General features: G+C 30.7%; 2 protein-coding genes and 1 long non-coding RNA gene across 4 annotated transcripts in view; 1 reads left to right on the top strand and 2 right to left on the bottom strand.

Moving 5' to 3' along the window:
• On the bottom strand, positions 1 to 14,144 carry LOC132119721 (equilibrative nucleoside transporter 1-like). 2 transcript variants are annotated; one of them, XM_059529918.1, is made up of 13 exons: positions 14,052 to 14,144; positions 7,361 to 7,433; positions 7,022 to 7,103; positions 6,701 to 6,870; positions 5,545 to 5,684; positions 5,328 to 5,462; positions 4,466 to 4,563; positions 4,308 to 4,389; positions 4,175 to 4,242; positions 3,943 to 4,051; positions 2,716 to 2,801; positions 1,975 to 2,174; positions 1 to 488 (listed from the first exon to the last, which is right to left on the bottom strand). In XM_059529918.1, exons 2-13 carry the CDS (start codon positions 7,384 to 7,386, stop codon positions 377 to 379), a joined length of 1,308 nt encoding a protein of 435 aa, XP_059385901.1. In that variant the 5' UTR covers positions 7,387 to 7,433; positions 14,052 to 14,144; the 3' UTR covers positions 1 to 376. The 2 variants fall into 2 exon arrangements, with proteins under 2 accessions (XP_059385901.1, XP_059385902.1); XM_059529919.1 differs by lacking the exon at positions 14,052 to 14,144 and adding an exon at positions 9,096 to 9,174.
• LOC132119724 (uncharacterized) overlaps positions 11,001 to 24,260 on the top strand; it is a 56,975-nt gene continuing 43,715 nt past the window's right edge. The window contains exons 1-2 of the long non-coding RNA XR_009426177.1: positions 11,001 to 11,058; positions 19,654 to 19,775. This is a non-coding gene — a long non-coding RNA (uncharacterized LOC132119724). The remainder of the gene's footprint in view (positions 11,059 to 19,653; positions 19,776 to 24,260) is intronic.
• vipb (vasoactive intestinal peptide b) lies at positions 17,535 to 21,070 on the bottom strand. The gene is made up of 7 exons (XM_059529920.1): positions 20,935 to 21,070; positions 19,644 to 19,756; positions 19,360 to 19,467; positions 19,177 to 19,281; positions 17,917 to 18,048; positions 17,675 to 17,716; positions 17,535 to 17,580 (listed from the first exon to the last, which is right to left on the bottom strand). The coding sequence occupies exons 2-6, from the start codon at positions 19,748 to 19,750 to the stop codon at positions 17,713 to 17,715; spliced, it is 456 nt and encodes a 151-aa protein (XP_059385903.1). The 5' UTR covers positions 19,751 to 19,756; positions 20,935 to 21,070; the 3' UTR covers positions 17,535 to 17,580; positions 17,675 to 17,712.

Raw genomic sequence — 24,260 nt, 5'->3', positions numbered from 1 at the left:
TTCTCTGATGAATAGGAAGTTGAAAAGATCAGCATTTATTTGAAATATAAATCTTTTTGTAAAATTCTAAATGTCTTTACTGTTACTTTTAAACAATTTAATGCATCCTTGATGAATAAAAGTGTTAAATTCTTTTACAGAACAGTTTCGTAGGCTTTAAGTTCTTTACATTATGTGCAATTAAACATAGGCTTTAAGACTCAAAGCATCCCGCATCAGTGAATCTGTGAACTCTCCGCTCAAGATCAGGTCTTGATGATGAAGTCACGCTGATGTTTTGAGTTTCTTCTGTATGGAGGGTGGCTCTGGACCTTCATAGGACTGTAGTATGTGTGAACAGCTGTAAGGCTCATTCAGTCTCATCTCTGTCCAGACTTCAGACGAGCGCTCGAAACAGAAACGACAGAGATGCTCCGAGAGCGAGACCAAGAGACAGGAAGAAGGCCATGATCGCTCCAGCCGTCTCCGCCTCGCTCGCATCCACCTTCCTGTCAGCAAAAACAACACAGACGCTCAGAGATGATTGGATCTATTGGATTTTAAGATCCAAGAGCCTCAAGATGACTTAAGCTAAAACATCTCAAATCAAGATATTTCTTATTTTAAATCACCCCCTTTACATTTTTACTTGAGAACCTAGATTCACATAGTTTTTGGAAATGGGAGTCTCATATTTTCCATAATGAATGTAATTTTTTCTAGTTATGCTAAGCTCTAATAAATTTTATCGGAGAGAAATTGAGTACAATTAAGGCAATTAAGGACTTAACTAATAAACATCAACAGTACTTCCCTGGTTGATTAATCATTAAGACAATTGTTTATTTTGCAAGTTGCAAGAAATACTATGCAAATTATGCATTATCTAATTAAATATGTACTATTTTTCATATATTTCCAGAAAATAAATCTGAACTTTGGATAAAGCCAGGTTCAAAATTGTTTGATTTTGATGACATATTAAAGTTTTTTACTGAGTGGATTTTGGATTTAAATCAGAAAATACTGTTATCATCCAGAAAAGAGATTCACCATGTTTTAGAAATAAAATGTTAAATATATATATCAGCCGAATGATATATCAACAAACCCCTCAGTAAAAACCTTGAGAATATAGATAGGAATAAAATTGTAAATTTTTGTGCATGAAAGTGCTGCTGAAGTGATGGGGAAAACTTTTAAGGATATCTATTGTAATTGAAATCTAAAGAAGCAAATAGAGAAAGTGCAGTGATAAATCAGTGTGAATGATTTATGAACAAACCCCTCAGTAAAAACCTTCAGAATATAGATAGAAATAAATCTGGTGTATTTAACTTTACATCCTTTAAAGATATGTATCGTAATTCAAATCTGTAGATACAAATATAAATGCTACAATATCATACATAAAGATTATATTCTGGATGTTTATTTTCAGTAGTCTGAAAATAAAAAAATATGAAAGCAAAAGACCCCAAAATTGTATGCCTTAAAACTTATCTAGTAAATCACAAACGACTGCAAATATCGTGCAAATAGACTAATTACAAAGAGTGGGAATCCTACAGAACATTCAACCTTATAAAACTTCAGGAATTCTAAAAACGTAAAAAAAAAAACATTTAAAATGTTGAGTTTAACATTAATCACGTTTTTAGAATCATTTGATAAATTATAGGTTTTGTAAATATTTTGAATTAGATTTTATTTTCATATTTTCGATTTTAATTTTTTTCCTAAATTTGCCATGTGTTTTTGTCATTTTTTTATTATTTGTTTTAAATAAATCTACATGGTTTTTATTCATTTTTATTTCAGTTTTAGTTATTTTCATACTTCAAATTAAACTAAATGAAAGTTATAACCAGCTGAAATAAAATGAGTTAAAGTTTGTAATGAACGTGTTTCATGGTTTTAAGCTTTTAGATTTATTAGTGATAATAACGGTGATATGTCCTAGTAAATAAGGGTTCTGTAAGTATTTATACTCACTTGGGTCCGAAGCACATGCACAGACTGGCCAGATATCCATTAGAAAAGGCAAAGAGGATCATGAAGCCGATGAACCAGCCGTCGTGTGAGAAGTAGATGGGCAGATTGTGGCGAGGCTGGACATTACAGAGCATGAAGAGAGGGACGAATATCACACGGGCCACTAACAGACCCGGCAGCAGCTTACTGTCTTTACCAGGCTGAGAGAGAGAAATAACCGAAAAAAACATGTGCATTAATAGCATAAACTGTTTAACTATTGAATGCATTTGTTTTGCATTAAACAGCTGCACTGAATTTCATTGCTCAAAGTAATTAATATCCATCCAGACATCTGTATTTATTGCATGTAAATCCTCCCACCTGCTGATTCTGAGATTCATATATTTTGTGAATATATGCATGTTTATGGGATTTATTGTTCTGAAGGATCCATGTATAAACGCAAATATTTGTATGATCCACCTTAGAGGAAGATCTATTTGCAGCAATATGAATATACAGCGACTGTAACAAGTGTTTGAATGCTTTAGTCACGCTTAAAAAAATTGCATGTAGATTGAAAATATTAGAGAGAGTGTCTTTTATAGTAAAAAATATGCATAAACACTTTTTCATGAAAACTGGAGTCATATATACTAAAGAAATGCACTCAAACGCTTTGCAACCAACACATTTGGTAAAAAGAAGTTTGAAAATCGGAAAATGGTGTCGAAAATTAAGTTGCGTAATGTTTCTTACCCACATACAGACAGCGGTCAGACTGCGACCCAGCCAATCAAACACGTTGAATAACAGGAAACAAGACACTGGGATGAAATACAAACCTAAAAAGAAATAATTCAGCCATTATGAACAGGAACTTTTAAAATAAACGGCAAACAAAATGTTTTGTATTCAAACATTGAAAGGTTTTATGGTCTAAATATCTTTCAGATTTCATTGTTTTCATGCTTGCGCAAATAATTCACCACACAAAACACACTGATTATTTGCATAAATATTACACACATATTTTGCCTGTTTTCTGTAACATTATCTGTGAAAGCTTATTTCTGCCATGGAATGAATTAATGAATTAATTTAAAGGTAATTGCAGATTTTTAGGCCATAATTCAGACTTTTTTCTCTCAATTCTTAGTTCTCAAAATTCTGACTTTTTCAGAATTTGTCACAATTCTAACTTTTTTTCTCTCAAAAATACAAAATATATATTTTTAAAAGTCTGAATTGTGCAGTAAACTCATAATGGCGACACGATCTCATTTTATAGGTTTAAAAATGGTTTGTTTTCTTGTTTTGAAACTTCTTGTAATTGCATTAGATGTCATATCTATGTTTATATCTATGCATGCTAGGTAGTGGAGTGTTTGTTGTGCTGAGTGATGAGATTATTGCTGTTTGTTTTGTTTTGTGTTATGTTATCTAATTTTTGTGTATTAGGACCCCCTTGAAAACGAGAGGATGCATGCATCTCAAAGGGTTTACCCTAAAGAATACATTTGTGTTTTACATATATAATAAACCTAAAAACATTTCTTACAGTTGTTTTTTCTCACAATTCTGACTTTTTTTTCTTCAGAATTTTGACAAATATCTGAGATATTAACATATAAAAAGTCAGAATTGTGAGGGAAAAAGAAGATAATTGCAAAATATTTTCTCACAATTTAGATTATTTTTAATAATTAATATTTACAATTCAGGATATAAACTCAGAATCTTAAAGTCAGAATTGCGAGGTGTAAACTTGAGTTTATAATTCTTGATTCTGAATTGAAAAAAAAAATTGTCGGATGAATAGTTTTTGAAAAAAAAAAGGAACTTTTTAAATTGTGACTTTTATCTGACAATTCAGACTTTTTTTCAGAATTGCTGAGATACAAACTTTAATTTTATCCCCCCCCCCCCCCCCCAAAAAAGGCATAATAATCAGACTGTGAATGGTCAGACTCATTGAACTCTCACCCCACTGTCCGCCATCAGCAACAGTAGATTTAACGTCCACAGTGATGGCGGGAAACGTGCCGATGGTGATGGTGAAGGCGAAACACACAGAGAACGCCATAACCCAGATCTGATGAGAGAAATACAAGAAAAACTCTCACTTTCACCTGTGCTAAACTCACTGACACAATGGTTGCTAGTGTATTGCTATGCAATTGCTAAAGTGTGTTGTTGCTGTGTAATGCATGTTTACCTTCTTAAAGATGGCTAGTATGGACGGTGTTTGTTTGTCGTCACCGCCAGTGCTCTTCTGCCGCTCATCTACAGACAATTCTTTTAAAAAACGGTTTTCGACTGATTTGTGATGTGATTTTTTGTGACATCACCTTTCTTCAGCAGATCCGTCTTGTTCTCTTCATCCTCAGCTGGTTTGCTCTGCTGACTCTCCTGATAGTACTGATAAAACTCCTACAGAAGACAAACAGCAGACAGACTGTAAATGCTTCAGGCTTCATCTTTTATCAGCGCGCCGCTCAGATCTTACCAGTTTAGGAAGGACAGCGTATGCAGCGATGGCGAGGGAAATAACGACACACGCTGTGATGAAGTATCCAAACGCGCTGTCGTGTAAAGCAGAACCACCTGAGAGAGAACATCAGGTTTACTGTATATACACATTATTTTACATCAGATGATGGGAACCTGATTTTAAAAACAAACAAAAAAATATAAATTAATAACTCTAACTTCTTAAATTCTTCCACTTTTTTGTAACACTCAAGGATTAACAGTAAATGTTAAAATATAAAAATATAAATAGTAAAAATTCATTAATGTTAAATATATATATATATACTGTATTTAATAATAATAATTATATAATAATATAATAAATAATTTTAAGCTAAACAATATTATATATTATAACTTTCACTTTTTCATTTTTGCAATACTTAAGGATTTAGAGTAAATAAATGTTACAATCTAAAAACACATATAAAAAAAAAATAATGAATTAATTTAAAATATATATAGAATTTATTTGATAATAATAATTATATATTATGTAATAATAAAAATAATAATATATTTATAAATTTTAAATTAACAATATTTTTATTTGTGTTTGTGTGTATATCTATATATCTATCTATATATCCATATATATATATATATATATATATGACTTTGTTTTAAGGCACATGTATTTATGAATATATAAATGATCACCCTAGAAAGTGTGATGCTTGTATTTTTAGGTGCTTATATTTATTCTTCAATATAAAGTGTTATTTGAGTTGTAAAGTGGGTCTTGCAGAATAGATTTCCGTTATAGCTGCATTAGTGTAAAGACTCTTTGAGCTGAAGTGATTGTTTGTGGTGATTGTACTGTATTTCTGACTCACTGGCGATGGCACAGATCATGGCGAAAGCAGCGAAGGTTCCTGCGAGTCCCTGTCCGCTCATGATGGGTGTGGTGTAGGACGCTGGCAGGAGACCGGCCATCCCGAACAGACTTCCCTGAAGAACTGCTCCGAACGCTGGGAACAACACGATCAAAGAAGATCAAATGACATGTATGAGCCGTCCTGCTTCCGTAATGAATTTGTTGTAGAGACTCACAGTTAATGCAGATGATTTTAATCATGGTGATGGTGAAGAACGGCAGTGGCTCCAAATCTACTTTCACCAGGATGGCAGTGAGCAGAAACACCAGCAGAATAGCCGTCAGACTCCCTGCGATCCGAATCTTCTGAGGGATTCTGTGGATTCAAGCACAGAACAGGTCTGCCTCATAATGTACCCCAAAATAATATTGACAAGAATAGTATATATATATATACCAATAATACCATAAAACCAAGCAATTTAATTTAATTTAATTTAATTTAATTTAATTTAATTTAATTTAATTTAATTTAATTTAATTTAATTTAATTTATTAATGATTTTATTTCATTTTATTTTTGAGAGAGATAATTTGGAGGTAAATTGTTTAATTCCCATGAAAATAATTTCAATGAAAATTTATATATATTTATATATATAGAAAGAAAACCAAGCTATTTTATTTTATTTTATTTTTGAGAGAGAGAATTTGGAGGTAAATTGTTTAATTGCCATGAAAATAATTTCAATGAAAAAAATGTATATATATATATATATATATAATAGTCATGCAATAATAAATAAAAAACGTATAAGTAAATAAAATATATGCACAAAATAAAAACATTTCAATAAATATGTTTTTATTATCCATTTAAATAAATATAAATATTTTACCAATGAATAAATAAATCATATTTAATCAATAAAAACACTTAAACTTAAACTTTAAATAAACAAATATATTTATTTAAATAAATACAAATATCTATTTAAATTAATACAAATATTTATGTTCATACATGCATTTATTTATTTATTTAAATAAATAGTTTTGTTTATTGTTATCTAGCTAAAATCAACAAAAATATCTATTTAGATAAACATTTATTAAAATCAAAGTATTTATTCAAATAAAAACTTTTTTTTAAATAACTAAACAAATAAATATATATATGTGTGTGTGTGTGTGTGTGTGTGTGTGTGTGTGTGTGTATATATATATATTCATGTATTCAAATACCTTTATTTATTCAAATAAATATGTAAATAAACCTTTCTAAAACAGGCTTCACTTTCTTTATGCATACTAACTTCTCATTTTCTTTTGACTTCTGGATAAAATAAATGCCCAGTTATCTGAAGCTCTGTGTTGATGAATGAGTCTGACCTCTGGTGAAGCACTGAGTTGAGGCAGGTGAACACCAGCAGAGGAACCATCGCACACAGCGTCATCACATTATTAAACTTGGCCTGTAAGACGCTCCGGGAGTCTTCTTCAGTCGCGTTGACTGAGACATTCGCTTCTCTTAAAGGGTCCCCAAGACGATTGGTGAAATACTGCAAGATACACAGATGAGAAAAAAGGATGTAATTGTTGCTTTTGCAGTTTGGCAACACATTGTCAGCATTTCTGGTCATCTATGGCAAAAACTAACCCCAGATGTACGACCTCACACGAAATCTGTGACGCAAGACATTAAGTGCTTACCATAGTGGCAGTCATGAAGAAATTCCACGGCAGCAGCGTTCCCAACCCCAGCATGAAGAAAACCAACCACACGCCGTTATATCTGTCACAAGTAGAGCAATGTTTACATGCTGTTGAACCAATCCTCACATCAGGTTTCATTGTTAATTGAAGCACCACAAAGATACACTACAGAAGTGTGAGACATCAGGATCAGGTGTCAGGAGAACTGACTCAAGCATTTCTCCAGTGTGACTCTTGAGCAGATGGAAACTTTCGATTCAGCATTTCGAGGGGTATTTAGCTCTTGTTATCTGTCTGTCTGATTCAGAGCAGGATATGAACCGATGCTCAACTCACTTGTCTTTGGGCACCTGAGGGTCCATGTCTGTGAGATTCACTCTAATGAGACCGGATTTTACTGATCAAGCACCTGGAACGAACACAGACATGTTGAGATACATGATATATACATATGTGTGTGTGTGTGTGTGTGCTCTTGTTTTTGTGTCATATCAGGACACAACTCTGTATAATGACATGGGTATGACACAGGTATTACAAGGAGAGGGTGACTTATGAGGACATAACCCATGTCCCCATTTTTCAAAATGCTTATAAATCATACAGAATGAGATTTTTTGAGAAAGTAAAAATGCACAAAGTTTCCTGTGAGGGTTAGGGTTAGGTGTAGGGTTAGGTGTAGGGCCATAGAATATACAGTTTGTACAGTATAAAAACCATTACACCTATGGGATGAACACACTTTACACAAAAACAAACGTGAGTGTGTGTGTGTGTGTGTGTGTGTGTGTGTTTGTGTGGTTGTGTGTATGTGTGTGTGTGTGTGCGTGTGTTTGTGTGGTTGTGTGTGTGTGTGTGTGTTTGTGTGGTTGTGTGTATATGTGTGTGTTTGTGTGGTTGTGTGTATATGTGTGTGTGTGTGTGTGTGTGTGTGTGTGTGTGTGTGTTTGTGTGGTTGTGTGTATATGTGTGTGTGTGTGTGTGTGTGTGTTTGTGTGTTTGTGTGGTTGTGTGTATATGTGTGTGTGTGTGTGTGTGTGTGTGTGTGTGTGTGTGTTTGTGTGGTTGTGTGTATATGTGTGTGTGTGTGTGTGTGTGTTTGTGTGTTTGTGTGGTTGTGTGTATATGTGTGTGTGTGTGTGTGTCCAATGCAAGAATATAAACAGTTGTTTCTAAGTTTAAATCTAAATGAAAAATAAATAAATAAATTGTATTAAAAAAGGTATTCAGCATTTTATATATAAACATTACAAAAATAAAATAATGAATAAATACAATGCGTAATGCTAGAAATTAAACAAAGTTATTTCTAGGTTTAAATCTAAACTCCGCGTGAAAATGTACTAATTAATTAATCAGTATTAAATGTATTTAAAGTATTGTATAGTCTTAAAAACATGCCATGTTTTCTTGTAATTGGAAAAAAGAAAAAGCGGGATAAATACCACAATGCAAGAATATAAACAAAGTTATTTACAAATTTAAATTAACTTAAAAGGAGAAAAAACTAACAGATAAATCTAATTAAAAATGGACTTCAGTTTCATTATGGAATCTACAATTTAATATTTTCTCTCTTTTGATTTATGGATGAAATCTGACTTTTATATTTTAACCTTTGTTATGTGCTGTAAATATAGGCATCATAATTATATTACATAAAATAAAAAGTATAGAATAAACACATCATATAGTATACATGAGTACAAAACCTTAACTGCCAGTTATCTGGTTAGTTTTAATCTAAACTTAACATGAAAATAAACCCAAATGAATAAATATCTTAAATGTCTTAAACATGCTTCATTTTTTTTTACTATACTTCTCTTTCTTTTGATTTGGAAAGTCACAGTTAACTGAACCTCTGCAATGTACCGTAAGTACAAGAATCATTATCATAATTACCTTACAAAATAGAAAGATGAATGTATACCATATATCATGCAGGAATATAAACCAAACTTTCACAGCATTTCATAACTTCAAATCCAAAGTAACCAGTAAAACGAGACTTTAGAGTTTCACAATCACTGTTAAATATTCCAATTAAAAAGTGAAGTGAAATACTTACTGATGCTCACGTGAACACTTGTTGAACAATGAGAGCACTAATGCAGTTCTGCTTTAAACAGCTGCAGGAGAGACTAGAGGCCTATATGAGTGGCTCCGCCCCCTGCGCCCGTGTGACCACGCCCCCTCATGCATATGCAATGAGAAGCTGCTGGGTCTTTTTACTGATAGTGAAGCTTATCTGAGAGTCTGCACTAGAAAACAACTGAAACACGCCTGCAAAACAACAGAAACCACTGAAATTAAGTGGGACATTTGTAAAGAATGACGCACAATGTTCAGAAGAAAATTTATTTATTATTAGCTTTTTTATATGTATGTTAATAATATGTTTATATTATATATTGATTTATGTTTAATATATAATATTAATATTATAATATCAATAAATTCATATAAACATTAAAAGGTTTGTCATATTAATCTAATATACATTACAATTTAGAATTTATTTATAAACAAAGAAAGTTTTTCTCTTGTATTTATTATATTATATTATTGGAAAAAAATTCAAATCAAAGTTTGTTATAATAATAATAATAATAATAATATATTATATTTTTATGATTTATTTATAACTAAGAATTTTTTTCTTTTTATTTGATATTTATATGAATATTATATATTTTTTATAATAATATAATGGGATCATTCACGTTTTTTAATTTTTTTATTTTGTATTGTGAAATGAAAAATTAAACATGGAGACTTGTTGAAGCACCTGATAACTGCAGATGTACTGAGCCTCAGGAATGAAACCTATGCATCTTAAAAATTCCGAAGCACAGAAAACTGATCACGAGACACTGCAGATTTGGGAAGTGAGTAATTTCAGCTGAGGTTTCTGAATGAAACATGTTCACTTCAGAGCCCCCGTGTGTTCAGCGAGCTCTGCTTCCACTCACACAGATGAACTTCACCATCATCCGCACACACGTATGACATAAGTTATGTACTGTATGATGGAAACCATCCAGTGATTATCCCACAAACATTTCTGCAGATACGAGCTGACAACTTGGCAAAATCATCCACGGAAAACAAGCAAAAATTATAGCAAGCAGCGCAGAAAACAGAGCATGGAGAGATATAGAATGCATGCATATAAACATAATGTTCATGAAATATATAACTATATTATAGCAATGTTTTAAAAATAAATAAATAAATATTTATTTTTTTATTAAAACTTGTTATTAAATATATTATTATTATTATTATTATTATTGTCATTTCAAGATTTATTACCACACCATAATATTCATTGAATATAATAATTTAATAGTAATGTGGATGGAGAGGTATATAATGTTATAAAAATACCATATTATTAAAAAAACTGATATTTTTATTTTTAATTAGTAATTGTTTAAAATATTAATAACATTGTTATGTTTTAATAAATCATTATTAATTATAAAAAAATAGTATTACTTATAACTGGGTTACTAATTATTATTGAAACATTTTTGTTAAGCTTTTTTGTAAAGTTTTAATTATTATTTCAAGATTTATTATTATTATTTAATCATGGCTGTTATGGCATACCATAATATACACTGAATATAACATCATAATAGTAATTTTATTTTATTTATTGTATCATGTACGGAGAGGTGTACAAAAAACTAAATACCTTAATATTGTTTAAAAAAGAACCAAAAAGAAAGAAACAAATAAATTTTTAAATTAATAATGATTAATTATATAACAAAAATATTTATATTAACAGTTGTTATTATTTATAATAAAAGTGAGTGAAAACTACAATGCCATCTGAGACGCAGTTGTCAGAAACTACAAATCCCATGAGTCCATCTGTTATCAACGGAAATCACGTCATGGATATATAAACCTGTTTTTTTTTCTTTCTCAGATTAATGAATGAGAAATCTTCAGTGTTCTGCAGGAATCTAACGCCTTTGGGTAATGCTTGATGGACTTCACGACATTTATAATCAGAAGTAAGGACTTTTCGTAATTATTTCCGCGTTTTCTCTTGTTTGCATGAGTTTGTTGCAGATGGTCTTCAGTCTGTTGTTGACTTCCTCTAGATGTTACTGTTGTAATGATTGTTTTATCCTCAGGAGATCTTTGATTACTATGAACTTTAATAAAGCTGGTTGTTTGATGAGTGACAGGTGAAGCTGTGATGCTGCCCTCTAGTGCTATTAATGCATAATGCAGAAATATTTATAATTTTTTATTTTACTTTTTTAAATTAATAAATATAAAAAATAGGCATCTTTTCTGGCATGTTTTCTGCATTATTTAAAAGAGTGGTGTTTAAAAATTAAAAAAAGACATTGATTGTCCTAATTGTCCCTTTCAGATAAAATTGAAGTCCTGCTGTTTTCAAGTGAAACCAATTATTTATTATTTTTCAGTAATCAACAATAATGTTTTTTTGTCCTGCCAAAACAACCAGTTTTGCCAGTTTTTCATTTTCTTTTATTACTATATATTTTTTGAGATTGATTTTTATTTATTTATAATAGGGCACGTTACACAGAGGTCTGATCAGAATGAGTAACAGTAAACTTTGTCTTAGCACACAGCACTAATAAACTTTTAAAGCCAGTAAGATATGCATGTAAACGACTGTCCTGAGTGCCCTTGTACTATTTATAACAGCTGGGTACACGATCATTAAAATCCTCCACCCAACACCGGCCTTTCAGATCCTCATTTGACTCCATCTGTAAGTCACGAATCCGGATGAAATACTTCTCACTGCAAGATGCGACGTGTTTTTAGTGTCTCATGGACTACTACATCTATCAGAACAAGCTGGAGTCTGTTAATAGCAGGTTTGTCTTGAGGAACACTGTTTAAAGAGCCCCAAAACAACACTGAACCTCTGGAAACTCCTCTTCGACTCGCTCACATCAACTACAAACTACACAGACGCTGACTGAAATGTTGATTTATAGGGGTTTTCCAATGAGTTATATACATGATATATTTAATATTATTAGTATATACCTAATAATAATAATTAGTAGTGCATATTAGACATAATAGATGGCAAACGAGAACACTTGATTAGTCGAGGCTGCTTGATATTTTGTTCTATCGTCTCACAAAGGTTGTAAATGATTTGTAAAAAAGCCGCAAAATATTTCTCTGGCCTTCCTTTTACAGAATAAAAACAGTTTGTTAGGCGTGAAAGATGACTAATGAAGAAATCCTAGTTTTATTTCACCACAACAGAAATAATATTTGCATAAAGAAAATGTTAATTATTTTGCAATTTGGCGATATTTTCTTGACAATGAAGAACATTTACAATCCAAATTTTGTCCATCAAAAAGAAATATTTTTTTAAAAAATAAAAAAAATTATATATATATATATATATATATATATATATATATATATATATATACACACACACACACACACACACGTGTGTTTAATTATTATTATTTTTTTAATAAATACAAACTTTTATTATTGTTATTTTCATGACAATAAAAAACATTTCTGACTCAGATTTAACTCATTAAATATGAATATTTTTTTATATTTTATATTTTATATAAATTGTTGTAAGTGGTCTTTATTTTTAAATAAATTTTTCCACATTTTATTTGTATAGTGCTTTTCACAATACACACTGTTTCAACACACCTTTAGAGAAAAAACGTAAAGTTATATATATTTCAGATTATTCTTTTGATTTCAGACGGAGTCAGTTTTATTAAACATATATATTTCATAAGTTGAATGTGTTAATTTTATTACAATAAAGCACATTTCCTACCAAATCTGTATGTTTTTTTATGATTTCAATATATTAAATTTAATTAAATATGTTAAATATATATATATATATATATATATATATCCAGTACAGACCAAAAGTTTGGAAACATTACTATTTTTAATGTTTTTGAAAGAAGTTTCTTCTGCTCATCAAGCCTGCATTTATTTGATCAAAATTACAGAAAAAACTGTAATATTGTGAAATATTATTACAATTTAAAATAATAGTTTTCTATTTGAATATACTTTTAAAGTGTCACATGTAACATCAGTCGATCACATGATCATTTAGAAATCATTCTAATATTCTGATTTATTATGAGTGTTGGAAACAGTTCTGCTGTCTCATATATTTGATCAATAAAAGGTTAAAAAGAACTGCATTTATTCAAAATAAAAATAAATATTCTAATAATATATTTTCTTTACTATCACTTTTTATCAATTTAACACATCCTTGCTGAATGAAAGTATTGATTTTATTTTAAAAAAAAGAAAGAAAAAAACATTACTGACCAGTAGTGTATATTGTTATTACAAAATATTAATATTTTAAAAACATAGCTTCTTTTTATTTTACTTTTTATTCATCAAAGTATCCTAAAAAAGTATCACATGTTCTGAAAAATATTAAGCAGCAGAACTGTTTCCAACTTTGATAATGAATCATCATATTATAATGATTTCTAAAGGATCATGTGACAATGATCCTAAAAATTCAGCTTTGCATCACAGAAATAAATGATCATTTAAAGTATAATAAATTTAAAAACAATTATTTTAAATTGTAATAATATATCACAATATTACATTTTTGATGAGCAGAAGAAACTTCTTTCAAAAACATTAAAAATAGTAATGTTTCCAAACTTTTGGTCTGTACTGTATATATATGTTAATATGTTATTAAAATGTGTCGCAAAAAAAATTGTTCTAAAAGGTATTTTTTATTGCAATTTTGTTTTATTTATTATTTTCAAACTTGTATAGTGTATAATTGTATAATACTTTACTACATTTTGATATATTTCATAATTTTATTTCGATTTACAGTCATGCTGCTGGATTACATAATTTGAATATTTCTACATTTACACAACCAAGAAAAAAGGTATGTTATTGAACAGCAGTAAAATAACTCAACTTAACCCTTTCATTCACAAAACAAACCCAATCAGAAAGCTCTTACCTTAACTGAAGGGTTTTCAGACGCTTCATTCACTGACTCCAGCTGAAGCGTTCACACAGACAGACGTCTGCTCTCTCTAAACGTCCAGATCAATATTACACAACGTTTTCTACAGGTGCATGCCTGTTTCTGTCCCGATGATGTCAAATTTTTGTCTGCTGTCTCAAAGAAATCAAATATTGGCTGTGTGTGAGAAAACACAAACCAGCCTCGATTAGTTTGGCTACAGTGAACGCTCTCAGAAAGAGTTTCAACTGAATTGAAATACAGTCAAATCCTTCTTTATGAAGACACGAGATGTTTACATCAGCCTGGAGTGAAGCCTTGAACAGCTGCACTGAATAATGCATTAAAATCACAATGAGGAAAGGAAACAGTTTCACTTAAAAAGCAAAGCTAATAAATCAATACAGCTCTGTCTGTGATGCAATGCTCTTTAGAGAATCATTAACCGGCCATATCATATTGATTAATCATTTATGCCAAATTAACAGTATTAATTAGTTACAAACACACCTTCATTCAGTCTGATGTGTAATATTGTGATTTCTGATGCACAATAGCAAAAGGCAAAAAATATAAACCCATGATAGTTTCGACAAGTATTGTTGTTGTTTTTTTTCTCTACCTAACGTTTTTACTTGATTTTTAACGTAACACATGTGTAGCATTTTTAGCTTCACAATTGCACGGAGGAGCAAAGGTGAAAATGCATGTGATTATTTACATAGAAAAGCATCAGTCATAGCGCGAATAAATAATATTACAACTTTAATAATGCATGTTTTGGTTTCTCCTAGCCCAAAACAGACGATAATACATGTGATCACTTATAACAAAGCAAATAATGATGATAATAACTAATATTACAACACCCTTTATCATGCATATTATGTTTTATTGAGAAAGCATAAAAATGCCACAGTTATTCAAAATAATTAATCTGTCATAAATTTCATTTATTTATTTATTATTTTTAATTTATTATTGCAACAAATGTGTAGATTTTAGGCTTAAAAGTCACATTTTAACGAAGGTAAAAATAAATGTGGTTATTTATTAAGCAAAGCAATTAATAACAATGATAAATATTACGATTCTCATAATGCATTTTGTTTTCTTCAGAAAGTTAAATAAATGACAGTTATTTAAAATAATTATTTCATCTACTTTGCTTATATTTGTATTTATTATTTACTCTTATTTTTACTTTACGCTTTTTTAATTGTTTTGCCTTAGTTTCTTTTAAATAGTTAATTAATCTGTCATTTAACATTTTATATTCATTATCATAAATTATTATGTTTTAGAAAAAAAGTAATATATAATACTTCATATTAAAATGTTAAATAAAATTATATATATATATATATATATATATAAATAAATAGATAAATAAATAAATATATATTTTATATATATATATATATATATATATATATAAATAAATAAATAAATAAATATATATATATATATATATATATATATATATATATACATTATAATATTATTTATAATATATAAGTACATTAAAACTAATATTATAAATATAATATTATTTAGTTTGTGAGTCTATATAATAGGCATATTATGATATAATATTGTTTAAGTGTATTTTATCTAATTTAACTTTTTGACATCAGTGCATGACATGTGTTTTATCAAGAAAAAAAAAAGAAAATCAGTTTAGTGGGGAAAAGATCACTTATATTTCACTGCTAATGAGTGTTATTGTGTCAGTCATCAGTAAATCAATACTGTGCCGAATATTCTGTGTACTGACTATCCATCAATGCACTTAAAACATAAAATGCACAATAACAGAAAGCGTATAAAATCAAAGCAGCCCTACCTGCAACAGCTATGTGTGTGTTTGAACTCTGTTCTGCACAGTGGAAGTTCAAAGAGCGTCAGGGCTCTTATCTGCAGGAATGCTCTCAATGAGTGAGAGTTGACCGCTATCAGGAGCTGCAGGGTCAAAGGTCAGCGTGAGCCGAGGGGATGTCCTGCTTTTCGTCCACTCACCATTAGATTCACAGATTGACCTGCAGCTGAATGTCTGTGAGAATGTGACGAACCCAGATGAAGCATCAGAGACCTCTAATGATTTTAATGCTATTTGCTCTGGCAGTTGCTAGGTGTAAATGATTACATGCACTTTATTCCTCATAGGATATTACATGCATATTAAGCAAATGTGCCTATTGAAGGCTAAATAGTGTGAAGAGTTTGCAATGATGCGAAAAACAGCTGTAGATATTTGGGGATTTGTCGCCATCTGCTGGATGGATGCTGATGCTGCGGTCAGGATTGAATCCTAAAGCATTGAAAACAAAAATGCTGATGTTTGAACAATTTAAAACTGACATGTATTACTAAAATGTATTTGTAAGCCAATTTTAAAAGTAACAACCTTTAAGAATGTAACTATTTAAATATGTTTTTATGTATTAGTTTTTACTAATACATGCCCCTCTACAAACATAATGCTTGGTTCTCAATAATTAATTTAAATAAAACTAATAAATAATTAATAATTTATATCTGAATATAGATATAAGAAACAGTTTTTTCTGCATGGGATAAAAAATATAAAAACAAAATGGTAATTGCAACATTTTGTATTTCATTTTTTACCTTTTTGGTTTACGATTCTTATCGCATTTACATCTGTGCTAATTTAGTGCAACTGAGACACTATTATAGTTTTTATTAATATTTGGATCAACTTTTTATATTTTCTCTTTTCATTTACATTTCAGTTACAACTTTAGTATTTTTGTTATTGTAAAAAAAAAAAAAAAAAAAAATATATATATATATATAATTATTATTATTATTTTTTTAATGTCTATATAGTTTTTTTTCATACATTTTTATTTAATTTGTTGTTATTTTAGTCCAATACATCAATCTAAATTACAATTAAAAGTCTTGCTTTGGCAAACAGCTTAAATATTTTTTTTAATGCTTTATTGTAACATTTACCTTATTTCAAGCAATGATAATGTTGATAATATTATTTTTACTGTCAATTTGACTTGCACCCCCCCCACCCCCCTCACCACCACCACAACCAATTTTATATCAAGCAATTGTTTTTATGAGGGATGATAAAAAAAAGAAGAAAAAAAATCATTGTGACACATTATTTTATTTTATCACAGAATAAATCAAGCTTATGTGTAATAAGAATCAAATCCACCAGAGATTTTTCTACTGAAGCTGATCACAGAGTGAAGTTAACCAGCGGAAATGACCACAGCAGACAAAACTGTTTTTACAAACTTGATTGTTTTTATTGGTTTGATTTCAGTTATCAAGAATGACTGCAGTCAAAACAGATTTCTACAGACACAACAGCACAACGGACAGACGTGTCATTCACATCACATCCACTGACGCGCTCATTCAGTATGTGTTTATTCAGCTTCAGCTGTAACAGATTATGTAAGCTTGAATATATATATATATATATATATATATATATAATGATGGCGAAATCTTGAAGCTGCGCCGTCCGTGTCACCTGCAGAACATCATATCAGACATTTCTAAATGACTCGCAATCTTTAATTCTTAATTCAGAAACGGCATTTATCAACAGAAATGCGTGCACTTACATGTCGAAGAGCACAGGCGGCGTTTGAGCAGGAGGGCATCACCTAAACCACACAACAAAATCCATCAGAAACTCTCTAATGTGAAAAAATCAAATGCATTCAGACTATAAAAGAGAGAAAAATATATTACATTGTAAAATGTATTCTCGGTGACATTCTGACTCCTTCAGTGCACATCTGTGATAAGCGTGTCATTTAATTGCACTAGTAATAGTGATGCTCGCCTTTTATTCGAGCCGTACCTCCGTTTTCCTGCCAGAACTGAGTTGAGGTATTTCTTGGCCGCCATCTGTTTGCGGTAGCGGCTGTAGTTGTCTGTAAAGACGGCGTCTGAGTGACGTTTCACAGGCATCTGCTCCACATCCAGCTCATCACTACAGCACAGACAGGAAATGAGCTCCTGAAGCCTCGTTATTAAAAGCTTCATTAAATCAGTAGAACCGTATTACCTCATGATACATGTTCAGTTTGCCATCCATACTTATTAAACCAGAATTACAGTCATATTATATAAACTATTAGGAAATCAGACATTGTTTTCGTTTAGATGGCTCCTCCCCCTAGTGTCCATTTCTGATAATATTTACTACAATACTTTATAATCAAGATCGTTTCTAATCTTGACAAGTCACATATCGTTGGAAAGCTCTGAGTCTTGAGTTTCCATATTCGGTGGTTATTTCATTACAAAAGTAATATTGTGTAATATACTGTACATTCAATGACGTTTGGGAGCAAAGCACCTGAACAAAATGTCATAGGAACCTCAAGTTTCGTGGTATCAACTTCAAATTTGGAACATAATTTATTTAGAGATATTGATGTGATTTTATTTTATATAAGATAAAGAAGTACAGTGCTTTTACTTAAAACTTAAACTTTTTACACTATGCTGTGTTTTAAATCTGTCACTTCACCAACAAGCTGCCGATAGTTTTCTTTTAACCCTTTAACTGTCACCCTGTCCCGCATACGGGACGCCTGCATTTACTTCACTATATTACAATGAAATCTAATCTAATCTTGACAAACTATATATCGTTGGAAAGGTCTAAGACTCCCGAATATATATTTTACCAATGTTTTTTTGTGAAAAATTATGTCGGAAAAAGAAATTGATTAATTTATGACAAGATTGCACCCTCAAAAATCTACATTATAACAGGAGTTCTGACCTTTGTTTAAAAAAAAAAGACACAAAAAAATCACATTTTAGAAATCATTAGAAATTATATATCAACTGAAAACTTAAAATCTAAAAATTAATCCTTTAAAACCCATTTTAAAATCAGACATTGCATTACCATGAAAATGGTGCATCAATATCATGTTACAAAATGTCATGAATTATAAAAATTTAAGTTTGAATCGTGCACTATAAAGTCTATGTTCAAAAATGTGAGTTTAAATAGAGACTAATCTCATGTATTCCAAAGCGTTCATGAATTACAATCATTTCAGTTGATTTGGATGTGCATTTTCACATCTACGGCCATCTTTACCTGACTCTCTTTGTAAGTAAAGACTCCAGGAATTCTTTAGCAGACAGTTGTCCGAGCAGTTTGCTGTATCCGCTCGTGAACAGCCCATCAGCGTGTCTGGATGGTCTAAAACAAATACAGATTAAAAAAAAACATGTTTTATTTTATTAGCCGTAGCTGATGTCACGGTGTGTTTCTACATACCTCTCATCGGTGTTTACGAGTTCATACAGGAATTTATACGCCTCCAGATCCTGTAGTGACGGGTCTCTCGTCCAATCGTCCTCTCCGTCTTCATCAAGAGCGCCTGGTCTGGAAAGAATTAAAATGCAAAATGCAAACTATGTATTCAATGCAAAGAAAATAAGATGTTTTGTCACAGTCATATAAAACTTTTGCATATTTAAAACTCAAAGTTGTTAAGTTGTTAAAACGTAACATTTTTAGGTAAATTGTAGACTGTAGATTAATTCTGTTTTATGTGTCACCTGATGTCAGAATATGCGGAGATCGCAGGCAATGCGAGAGTCCTGCAGAAGAAAACGCCGCAGACGGACATCAGGAGAAGAGTCTGACAGCTGCTCAGTGAAATCATGGCTTTCTGCAGATGTTTAAATCAGGTCAGAACAAACATCTGCATTAGACTGAATATTCAGACTGACTTTAATATTAATTTACCTTTTTGCATATGTGGCACTTGATAAATAATGGCAGTATGATCAGCGTTTATCTTATTTTTTAATATAAAATTTTAGATTTAAACAAAAAAATTTAAATGCAACTTAGGTGCTGCAAATAATTTCCATTTTAAGCATTTTTCCTGGTTCATTTTAATGACTAACAAATGTTTTTCTAAGTTTGCAATTTTCTAACAGTATATATTAACAAATGCATTTATAAAAGCTCAAGTTTCCCAATTAATATAAGCTCATAAAACATGCTATATTAATAAATGCACAAATTTAAAATTTGTAAATAAAGTACCCAAAATGTTTTTAGCAGATTGGATTTTTCTAACAATATATATTATATAATGATAAAAGTCCACATATGTGACGTAGTTTCCCAATTAACATAAGCTCAAAAACATTTTGATCTATATGAATAAATGCACTTACATTTGAGATGGTTAGTTTAAAATAATAAATAAATAAATCACATAGCTAACCATAAATGTTTTTAACAGTTTGCATTCTTCTAACAGTATATTGTATATAAAGATAATCAAATGCATTTATAAAAAATGTAATATCTCATGTAGTTACCCAATTAAAGAAAGTTCATAAAACATTTCATTTTAATAAATGTGAAATTTGTAAATAAATACAACTATATGCATTGCATTTGCATTTTTCTAACAATATATATGTGACCCTGAACCACAAAACCAGTCATAAGAGTATATTTTTTTTCAACAAATCAGCTTCCCATTAATGTATGGTTTGTTAGGAGGACAATATTTGTCAGAATTATAACTATTTGAAAATCTGAGGGAGCAAAAAAAAAATCTAAAGATTGAGAAAATCTTCTTCAATGAAGTTCTTTGCAATGCATATTACAAATCAAAAATTAGGTTTTGATATGTTTACGGTAGGAAATTTATAGGAACATGATCTTTACTTAATGATTTTTGGCATAAAAGAAAAATGGATCATTTTGACCCATGCAAATGTATTTTTGGCTATTGCTATCAATATACCCCAGCGACTTAAGACTGCTTTGTGCTCCAGAGACACATATTATTTAACACTAAGACCATTGAAGAATCAAAGTACTCACAGTCAGGATGTATTTTCAGCAATCTGGTTGTATATGATCTCTGACACCTGTACGGATGAAGAATAGTTTCCCCGGCTCAGTTCCCGTCTGTCTGTCTCTGTTTCTCTCCTGACCGCTGCTTTTATACACCTGATTATTCACATTACTGAAGATCCTCAGCATCTGTCCTGCGTCACATGGTCCCATAGGATACACCCAATGGTGATCTGGTGGTCAAACTCAAATTGGGCTTCTCGGAAAAACTGAAAATGACACTGACTCATTTGCTGCATAATACTTAAATGACGTTCACTCCGTTTTGTTTTTGCCCATTGATTGTGCTTTCTAATATATGCAATGTTTAATTGAAGTACCTTTTGGAAGTCTGAAATCTGATGTTAAGACGTTTTCTGGTGGTAGTTGGTCATCTTCATTAGATTGTGAAAGGTATGACGTGATGTGAGTCGAATCAGAGTCATTAGAAGCATCGCTCAATCGTATTACAGAATTCTGCAGGTCTGCTGATCTAATACTACTGCACAATATTTCTCCACACACACTGTATTCAGGTCAGTGTACAGAATCAGAGGTCATTTCAGGTCAACATACTGTAGAACCGTCTGGAACCCAACAACGTAAATTTAGAACCTACATATAAAGGATTGTAAAGTGATTACATTCATGAATTCATTGTTATTTTTTTTGCTTTTCCATAATGCAAATTTTGAATAGAATTTGTAATGGAATAAGGCAAAAAGAACCCATAGTGATTGGTTTCATTTACAATAATTTAAATAATTTATCAATTATCATCCAGAATAATTAAACATTTTATTTGAGAATCATTTTAATTATCTAATAATCATTTATTGTAAAAATGTATTTTTCATTTGATTGTTGGGGTGAAATTAACTTTTGAAGACATTAAAAACAATTATGAAAACACTTTTCATTAATATATATATATATATATATTGTTAAGTAAATTATAGATATTTGTGAAAATATTTTGGTTTAATTTATAGTATAATACAATATTATGAAAATACTATACATTAATGTTAATTTAAACATCTATATATAATATAATATAATATAATATAATATAATATAATATAATATAATATAATATAATATAATATAATATAATATAATATAATATAATATAATATAATATATATTTTTATATATTTTAAAGTAAATTATAGATTATACCTGTACAGTGATTGTGTTTTAAGGAACTTAACATAAATATAGGACAAAAATATATATGGTATTTTAAATAAATATAGTTGTTACATTAATGAATGCATGTTTTTTTATGATATTTTATAATATATCACGTTTTTTTATTTGTAAAAATATATATATATATTATGATTTTTACGATTTTATGACAATTCTTTTTCACGTTGGTTTGACTATTTTACAAGTTGTCCGAGCATTACAGCCAAACTAATTTCCCTATTATAAAGACAAAGTCTATAAGTCAAGAGCAGTGAGTGATTTTTTTCTTTGTGTTTTGTTGTTTTATTAATGTTAAAGGTTTAGTTCACCCAAGAATAAAAATTCTGTCAGCTGTCTGTCAGTTCTGTTGTTTTATTTTTATACCATCATTTACTCACTCAAACGTGGTTTTAAACCTGAATGCGTTTCTTTCTTCTTCTGATCATAAATGCTGTTTTGAGGAACAGTTGCTGGTCCACAGTGACTTCTAGAGTATTTTTTGCTACCATCAAACTCAACGTGGCAACTGTTTGGTTACCCACATTCTTCAAAATATCTTCTTTTGTGTTCAGCACAATAAATAAATTAATACAGGTTTGAGACAACATGACAATGAGTAAATAATGACAGAAATGAAATTTGAGGGTGTTCTATCCATTGACAGCAATGTATGCTGCATAATAGGCGTACCGTCCCTTTAAGACCTGCACGCATCTTATATACAGGCACGTATGTTTTTCTCTCAACTGTTCACTTTCATTTTAGACATAACCAACTGAGTCTGTGTTTTGACAGTATTAGCGCAAAATATAACTTAGTTCAATAACCAGGCGCTGTTTGACAGGCTTTAGTCCGCGCACTTCAAGTGTATGCAGCACTCGTGTGTTGCAATAGTGTTTGTAGTGTGTTGCAATAGTGTTCCAAGTGTTTGTATTGTGTTGCAATAGTGTTTACACTGTTTGTAGTGTGTTGCAATAGTGTTCCAAGTGTTTGTAGTGTGTTGCAATAGTGTTCCAAGTGTTTGTATTGTGTTGCAATAGTGTTCCAAGTGTTTGTATTGTGTTGCAATATTGTTCCAAGTGTTTGTAATGTGTTGCAATAGTGTTTACACTGTTTGTAGTGTGTTGCAATAGTGTTTGTAGTGTGTTGCAATAGTGTTCCAAGTGTTTGTATTGTGTTGCAATAGTGTTCCAAGTGTTTGTAATGTTGCAATAGTGTTCACACTGTTTGTAGTGTGTTGCAATAGTGTTTGTAGTGTGTTGCAATAGTGTTCACACTGTTTGTAGTGTGTTGCAATAGTGTTCCAAGTGTTTGTATTGTGTTGCAATAGTGTTCCAAGTGTTTGTAATGTGTTGCAATAGTGTTCCAAGTGTTTGTAGTGTGTTGCAATAGTGTTCCAAGTGTTTGTAGTGTGTTGCAATAGTGTTCACACTGTTTGTTGTGTGTTGCAATAGTGTTTGTAGTGTGTTGCAATAGTGTTCCAAGTGTTTGCAGTGTGTTGCAATTGTGTTTGTAGGGTGTTGCAATAGTGTTCCAAGTGTTTGTAGTGTGTTGCAATAGTGTTCCAAGTGTTTGTAGTGTGTTGCAATAAGTGCAATAAGTGTTCACACTGTTTGTAGTGTGTTGCAATAGTGTTCCAAGTGTTTGTAGTGTGTTGCAATAGTGTTCTAAATGTGTTTTGTTGCTATACTGTTGCTGTAGCATGTCCTATGTGGTTTCCACGTCTTTGTGATATTCTGGTCAGCTGTCAATCATCTCTGTTTGATGAGCATGTGAGCAGTAAACTGTTTGCTTCTGGGACAGTGATGGTGCTCTGTGAGTTTGTAACGACCCCCTAAGGACCTCATTTCCTGCGACTGCATCTGAACGACCGTCAAACCAGATCTCTGCATGACAGTCACTGTAAAGCCAGAGATGGAAATTAGCCACTAATTAAAAAGTTTCTAATGATGCTCTTTGATGAGAGGCTTTTTTTTCCTTAGCTATCTTTTTATCTGTAGTCATCACAGTTCTCAGGTATGTTCTGGTACTTTAAAGGACATAGAAATGTATACACTTATCTTAAATATTAGATGCTTATAGCTTCAAGATCCATATTAAGCATTGGAAATAATTTCACA

This window comes from Carassius carassius, chromosome 38 (assembly GCF_963082965.1).
Source record: "Carassius carassius chromosome 38, fCarCar2.1, whole genome shotgun sequence".
Classification (NCBI taxonomy): domain Eukaryota; kingdom Metazoa; phylum Chordata; class Actinopteri; order Cypriniformes; family Cyprinidae; genus Carassius; species Carassius carassius.
This window is presented reverse-complemented; position numbering and strand designations above follow the sequence as displayed.